At 42.4% G+C, this 8,182-nt stretch overlaps 1 protein-coding gene across 1 annotated transcript in view; it reads right to left on the reverse strand.

The window, feature by feature from the left end:
* Positions 1-7,284, reverse strand: part of LOC110306936 (coiled-coil domain-containing protein 170-like) — a 42,717-nt gene extending 35,433 nt beyond the window's left edge. The window contains exons 1-3 of the mRNA XM_021179105.1: positions 7,197-7,284; positions 5,635-5,985; positions 115-243 (exon numbers count right to left, since the gene is read on the reverse strand). Coding sequence (XP_021034764.1) covers positions 115-243; positions 5,635-5,772 — 267 coding nt within the window. The 5' untranslated portion in view covers positions 5,773-5,985; positions 7,197-7,284. The remainder of the gene's footprint in view (positions 1-114; positions 244-5,634; positions 5,986-7,196) is intronic.
* Between the last annotated feature and the right edge of the window lie 898 nt (positions 7,285-8,182).

Here is an 8,182-nt window from a genome sequence, read left to right on the forward strand (position 1 = left end):
TCTCTCTCTCTCTCTCTCTCTCTCTCTCTCTCTCTCTCTCTCTCTCTCTCTCTCTCTCCCCTAACTTTTCAGGAGATAAAATTCCCACTTTCGTTTTTTGTAAAAGCTATATACCTCAGCTAAAAGAGTCTTGTTTTTCACCAACATGCTGGCAAGGTCAGGATGGACTGGGTCGGCTGCCTTTGTGTTGTGTATGATTGGGTTCCCTGTAGGATCCATTTCAAGAGGTGGATCAAAACAAGCCTATAAAGAGAAATGGCCAGTTAATTAACGAAATATGTGCCCTGTGGATCAAAACCCACAACACCACACAAACACTTACAATAAGTAGTTGCAAACAGGACTCGGCTTTAAGATATTTATCCTAAGATACCATCCCAGCAAACCCAACAGTCTCCAGGAAAACAGCAAGCATCATGCTGCCCTGCTTTATCTTCTCCTAGAATGAACACTTACCTAACAGGTTCTACTGGCAGGAAGCAAATGCAGCCCATCTGGATTGTGTGCTGTGACCTCTGAGAGTACAGGAATCAAGGCAACGTACATAAACCATCCCGAGACATTTCCATGTGTAGCTAACTCTAAACAGGGCAAGGGGGATGGCTAAGCGGGCAAGCATATGAGGTCAAGAGTTCAGATTGCAGCATCCCTATAAAAAGCAAATCATGGTCCTGAGCAGGCCTGTAGACTGCACTGGGCAGGCCAGGGTGGAGATGGGAGGATTTCTGAGGCTTGGTGGCTGCCAGTCTAGACAAAGAAAAACTACAAGCTCCAAGTTCAGGGAGTGACTCTGCCTTCGAGGAAAAAAATAAGGGATGAGGGTGGTGGACACCCGACATGCTCTTCTGACCTGCAAGCCCATTCACACATGCACACAAATATACACATATGTGTACATACACCAAACACACACACACACATACACATGCAGGCACAGTAAGAATTTTAACAGTAAGTCCTGGAGAGATGACTCAACAGTTTAGAGCACATGTAGCTCTTGCAGAAGACCTGGGTTCAGTGCCCAGCACCCACATGGCAACTCACAACCATCTGTAACTCCAGCTCCAGGTGACCAAATGTCCTCTTCTGACTTCCCAGGGCACCAGGCAGGCACGTGGTGCAGATACATGCCTGACAGCAAAACAGTCATGCACACAGGTAAATCTAAAAAGAAAGATAGTTTCTAGGGACTAGAGAGATGTTAAGAACACTTGCTATTCTTCCAGGGGACACAAAGTTGGGTGGTTTACAACCACTTGTAATTCTAGCCCAAGAGATCCATCCCACTTCCTCCTTTGGCCTCTGAGGGCACTCATACGCACAAAACATACACACATACTTATATGTAAAATAAGCTCATTTTTCCTTAAAAAAATAAATAAAAGAAGCAGTTTCTAAAAAGAAAAGGGGAAAAAGGTAGCTACTGGAAAACCAGGCACGGTGGCATATGTCTTTGATCTAAGCACTCAGGAGGCAGAGGTAGAGGGATGAGCCACCATGACAAGCATTTTCATATTTCCCTTTCCTTTTTTTCTTTTTGGTGTGTGTGTGTGAGTGTGTGTTAGTGGGTGTGGTTGGTGTGTGTGTGTGGTGTGTATTCTGTGAGTGTGTGTTTGTGTGGTTAGTGTGTGTGTGAGTATATGTTAGTGTGTATGGTGTATATTGTGTGAGTGTGTGTGTGTATGTGTGTGTGTGTGTGGTTTCCTTACATGCTGTCCACCTTGTTTTCTGAGATGTTTTTCACTGGCTCTTTCCTCATTTACCTGTGTCTGCTTCTCTAGTGCCAGAATTACAGGCACATTTGGTTGTGCCTGTGGGCTTCTTCTGGATTCCAGAAACTGATCTCAGATCCTCATGTTTATGATACAAGCAGTTTACCAAGTGAACTATCTCGCCAGCCTCCCACATTTTCTTATCTCAGCAGCTGGGATGGCAGATAAAGTAGAGACAGTTCGTATTGTTCATACTTAGCTGGAAACATACTTCCAAATTACCATAGTGCATAAAATAAGTGTTTCCTAAAATTCAGTGGAACACCAGAACTGTCATCTAGTATACCATACCAGATTAAATTATGTTTGAGACAGGATTTAGACACACAGCCCAAACTGTAGTCAAACTGTGAAACTCCTGTATCCCAAGCACTTGGAACACACGCCCAGTTTATGTTTTAAGATTCAAGAACAGAATAAAGATATTTTATAGAAACAAACCAAATTTACGACAATGTATTCTTACTTTAGAAAGCTTCTAATAATGAATTCTGCAAAGAAAGAAAACAAACATATCGAGTGTGAGATATAAAAAAAATAGGGAGTAGACATGCTGGATACTGTGTCGAGTGCCTATGATCCCAGCACTTGGGAGGCTAAGGAGGAAGATTGATGTGAGTCTGAGATCAACCTGGACCACAGAGTATTATCAAAACGGTGGAGAGGGAGTACGAGGAGGAGGAGGAGGAGGAGGAGGAGATGATAGTAAAGATGCCAGTACTGAGTTATATCTTTGGTAGAAAATAAAGATTCTGAGAAAGACAGAGAGAGAGAGTAGCGGGGGGCGGGGGGGGGGGAGAGGAAAGGAGGGAAAGGGGGATGAGGGAATGAGAGGGGGGGGGGGGGGGGGGGGGGGGGGGGGGGGGGGGGGGGGGGTGTGTGCCGCAAGGTTGGGCTGGAGGGATGGCTCAGTGGTTATCTCCAGGGCTAGTAGAGGCAGAGTCAGGAATTCTGAGGTTGCTGGTTTCTAGCCTAGCACAGACTTGTACGCTCACAGGTACATGTGTATGTACACCATATACAATTACATACAAAACACACACACACACACACCACGAAAGCAGTGTGGTAGCTTGAACAAGGAACGCTCCTCCAACCCTGTTAAGCCCAGGCATCTGAGCACTTGGTCCCCAGTTGTTGGTGTTGTTTGGGAAGGGTTGTGGGGAGGTGGAGCTGGAGGAAGAACGTCAGTGTGTGAGGGCTTTGTGAGTTTAAAGCCTCTTGCCACTTCCAGCGGGACCTCTGCTCCTCATTTGTGGCTGAGATGTGATCTCTCAGCTTCCTGCGCCTGGCATCCCACCTGTTACCCCCACCCCCATGACAGACTCTTACCCTCTGAATCATAAGCCGAAGTGAACTCTCATGTTACGTTCTGCTATTGTGTTTTAGCATAGCAATAGAAATGCAACTAGTACAAGCAGTTGGTTTTCTTTCTTTTTAAAATTTGTTTATTTTTTATCTTGGGTGTTCATTTATCTATTTAGAGACAGGGTCTCACTATGGAGACCCTGGCTGTCCTGAAACTCACAGAGAGCTGTAGAGCAGGCTGACCTTTAGCTCACAGAGATCCGCCTGCCTCTGCCTCCCCAGCTGCTGGGGTTAAGGTTCCACCTCCCTGGACACAAGAAGCTGCTTCTCTGTTTTTGTCAGTCTGTTGGCTGCTGGTTTTGTTGTTTTGTGTGGTTGTTTGTTTTTGCTTTTTGTTTTTGTTTTTGTTTTTGTTTTTTGGTTTTTGTTTTTGTTTTTGTTTTTGTTTTTGAGATGGGATTTTTCTGTGTAGCCTTGCCTGTCCTGGAACTCACTTTGTAGACCAGGTTAGCCTCAAACTCAGAGATCTGCCTGCCTCTGCGTCCTAGGCATTGGGATTAAAGGCATGTGCCATCATGGTCTACAGAAGTTTCTTTTTTTAAAGGGACATCCATTAAGAACAGAAAAATAAGTTTAAAAATTACAAAAGTTTAGTACTAAAAAATTCAAACAACCAATAAAGATTCGAGTTAATTATGATATATGTGTGTGTATACATACATACATGTATACGTATATATGTTAATATAATACTTTATTGTTTGAGAATTTCATACAAGCATAAAATGTGTTTTGATCAAATCCACCCTAATAATAAAAGGTTCATAGCCGTGAAAATAATGTTATGTGTTGTATAACATCTAAGCAAATAGAAAAGGGGGAAGGCATGCAAAAAATAAAACAAGCACAACACACACACACACACACACACACAGTTCCTCATGCTGAAATGGGGTGTAATAAACAAACCACATGTAATAAGATTGTAGAAATGTGGCCAAATATTTTTTTTTGAGACAGAGTCTTTTGTATCTCAGGCCTCCATCAAACTCCATATGTAGCCAAGAATGACCTTGGTATCCTGCATATCAGGTATTTGCATTGCAATTGGTTACAAAATTACACTATGAAGAACTGTATTTAAGGGCTGCAGCATTAGGAAGGTTGAGAGCCACTGCTTTAGTGGTAATAAGATAAAGTGTTAGGTAGATATTTCTAGCGCTCTTAAGATGTCAATGGAAGGGCCATCTTTTGCTCCAAGAAGATATTTAAATTCCAGAAAAATCCCCATTAAGGTCATGAAAGAAGTCTGTAAACCCCGTAGTAGTAGAGTGCACCTGAGGGGGTTGGACCACCCGCTTTGCTACTAAATCACCATGGCTGCTCCCTGGTGGGGTTTCCTCATCTACAAAAGAGAATCAGAGACCCTCTGCTGGGTGCTGACTAGGAGAAATGGGCACTAGTAAATGGAACTACCAAAAAAGGTCAAGCAAACCCAAACTTCTGCAGGTTGTGTTAGATCCAGATGTTTCAAGTCTTGTTCTGAGGAAATCAGCAGTGGGAGGGTTTACCAGATGGCTCAGCAGTTAAAGGCATTTGCTGCTAATCCTGAAAACCTGAGTTCTGCTCTTGGACCCACAAACTGAAGGAGAGAATTGACTCTTGAAGGTTGTTCTCTGATCTCAGCACACACACAAGAGGTAGGTAGGTAGACCATTTAAAAATTTTTTCAAATGTAAGTGGAGACTGGTATGATCTGTATTCCTAGCACTAGGGAAACTGAGGCAGGAGGATATAAAGTGTGAGGCTTGCCTGACTACATAGTGTCAGGCCAGTCATGTATACAGTCTCAAAAAAAAAAAAAAAATCAGAGAGCTAGGTATGGTGACTCATACCTGCAATCCTAGAACTCTGGAGGCTGATGTAGGAGGAGACATAAATGTGAGGCTAGCCTGGGCTATAGGATGAGATGATGTCTCAAAAAAACAAACAAAAAAAGTGGGATATCATTTAGCCTCTGTTTTTTTTTCTTTTTTTAAAGATTTACTTATGTATTTTATGTATGTAATTTACACTGGCACTCTCTTCAGACACACCAGAAAAGGGCATCGGATCCCATGACAGATGGTTGTGAGATACCATGTGGTTGCTAGGAATTGAACTCAGGATCTCTGGAAGAGCAGTCAGTGCTCTTAACCACTGAGCCATCTCTCCAGCCCCCTTTCCCTTTGAAACATTTGTTTTTGTGTGTACGATCGAGTGTGTGCCCCAGCTTGCATGTCAGAGAACAACTTTTGGGACTTGGTTCTCTCACTGTCTACCTCGTAGATCCCAAGAATCAAACTCAGGTCTTCAGGCTTTCGCAAGGAACACCTTTACCTGCTGAGCTCTGTTAACAGGCCTGAGTTCATCTTCTGTATCCTTCTCTAACAAAGAAGCGCTAAGCACAATGGGCAGTCAGAGGCGAACCTTCCCTTTCTTAGACTGGCTTTTACTGCTACACAACAATATCTTACTTCTGAAAATGAGGACAAAGTACCAGAGTCCAACTCACCACTGGGACATTTTCCCGAGCCGATAGATGTGATAGGTGCCTGGCTTCTGGCGGCTTAGCCTCACAGGCCTCTTTGGTTTGGCTATTGGCAAGCCTCCCTGGGTCCGAGTGACTTACAGGCTGGAGTGGCCTTGACATGTTGGAGGCACAAGAAGCATACAACAGATCCACCAACGGTGACCCACGGTGCCTCTACGGGAAGTTTCTGTATAGCGCGCAGGACGAGAGGTAGAGGTCTCTCAGGGCCAACAGTAAAGATTTCCAGAAACTTCTAGGAGTGTCTCCAGTGCTTAGGCCCCAAAAGGAGCTGCCTGCTGAATTTGTTTCTTGGAGAAAATGTGGACCTAGTTTCTAAAGAGAGTGTAAAATAGTTGAAATGTCATTATATCATACATTTAAATTTTAATTATATATTTCTAATATATATGTGTGTGTATGTATATATCAGTCCTTGCTATGTATGTCATAGCTTTATGACCTGTGAATTTCTCTCATTTAAAATTTTTCAACTATCATAAATGCTAACTATAGTACTTAAGAAACAACCAAACCACAAAAATTCAAATGTAAATTGATAATGTGTATACAATAGTTTACAGAGCTCTTTATACCCCAGAAGAAAGTATAAATGCAACCCCATATTACTTTCCTTTCAGTGTTAAGGGTCAAAACCAAGGTCCTTGTGTGTACTAGTGTTACTGGAGGTCCGGGTCTGGGCTGAGTGTTTCCAGGTTCCCTTTTTACATATTTATTTATGTGTTTATATGTGTGTGCCTGAGTGTCTGTGTATGTTCATGAGCCCCCGGTAATCAGAACAGGGCACTGTATCTCCTGGAATTAGAGTCATCAGTAGTTGTGAACAGCCATGTGTGTGCTGAGAACTCAGATCTTCTCTTAGAGCCTTCACTTAGAGAAGTCAGTGTCCTTTATCACTGAGCCATCTCTCCAGGCCCCAGGCTCCCAGGTGCTTGGTGCCTTACTCAAAGCACTGAAGCAAGCACACATGGATTCCCAAAGAAACAAGGAAATTGTTCTAAGGAGCGCGATAGCGCAGATCAGAATATACCAGACCAGCAGGCCACTCAAGGAAGGGTACTCACCGGCCCTGATTATTATTTAGGGTTTTCTTTTATGGAGGTTTAAGAGAAGAAAGAAGGCCAGTGAGAGGGTCATCCAGTTAAGGCTGCTTACCTCCACAACCCTAAAACCTGAGTTTTTATCTCTAGGGCTCACCTGGTAGGAGAGAACTCAAAGTTGTCCTCTGACTTTCATGTATGTACTTATGTGTATGTACACACACACACACACGCACACACACACCTTCTGCAAGTTGTCCTCTGACTACCATAGCGCACCATGGTAAGTACACATGAACACATACGTAATTAAAAATTTTAAAATAGAAGCGGAGTTCTATCGAACAATGTTTAAGGTTACAGCTTACTTTCTACAACTCTGAAAAATCCCACCTTCATACTCTCTCTGTGTGTCTTTCTTACATGTAAAATGCAGCTTACATATGGTTCAATTAGTGAAAGAGCAAAACATAATTTTTCTTTTACCATTACATGATCAAGAGAAAATCCCAAATCCAAGATCAATTCCCAGGAGACCCCCTAGTGATCGGGCATCCTGAACAATTTGCCAGTAGAATGTTTCCACGTCACAGCAACCGTTGCTAGGTGAACGCATCACAGACAGCAAGGAAGGCAGAGACATCTCAAGGTGGCAGTTAGATTGTGGTTATTTCCCTAAGGAGATAAAAGCACAAAGCACTTTTCACCAAATATTAGTGGACATTAAACAACAACAACAACAACAACAACAACAACAACAAGCAGTCAGAAATGTTAAGGAAAGTGAGCCTACCCAAGTGAACGAACACTACCAAACATGAAAATCCTGTGTGGAGGCTTTTGTGAAGTTCTTAGGATGGATCAAATGATTACACTCCGACACACACACACACACCACACACACACACATAATATATGTGTATATATAGTATCATATCTATATCTACATTTATTTATATAAAACTTCTGATCCCTAAGAGGATAGAAATGGTGATTTCATCTATTATTTCTAAGGAAAAGATGATCAGTCAAAACCCGAAAAATTTATTCTAGGAAAATATGTTTGTAGCAAAGGAGGTTTGTCCTGTGTGTGTGTGTGCCCACATGCGCGTATGTATGTATGTATGTGTACATATATATATATATATATGCATACACATATATATGTATATATGTATATATATGCATATGGGTATATGTATATACATAGTATACATAGTCTTGATGCCAAAATAGCAAATAATACAATTCAAACCTGACCTCAGTCCAGGGTCTGAGCCTATGCATAAATCTTTTTGAATCTATAAGGCCATTCAAATATAAATTTAGGGCTGAAAATGACTGTCCGCTGTCTTTATTTAGTTATATACAATAAAAAATAAAGAGCCAGGCAGTGGTAGCCCAGGTCTTTAATCCCAGCACTTGAGGGGGGCAGAGGGAGTCAGATCTCTGAATGTGAGGCCAGCCTGGTC

Source organism: Mus caroli, chromosome 12 (genome assembly GCF_900094665.2).
Source record: "Mus caroli chromosome 12, CAROLI_EIJ_v1.1, whole genome shotgun sequence".
Taxonomy (NCBI): domain Eukaryota; kingdom Metazoa; phylum Chordata; class Mammalia; order Rodentia; family Muridae; genus Mus; species Mus caroli.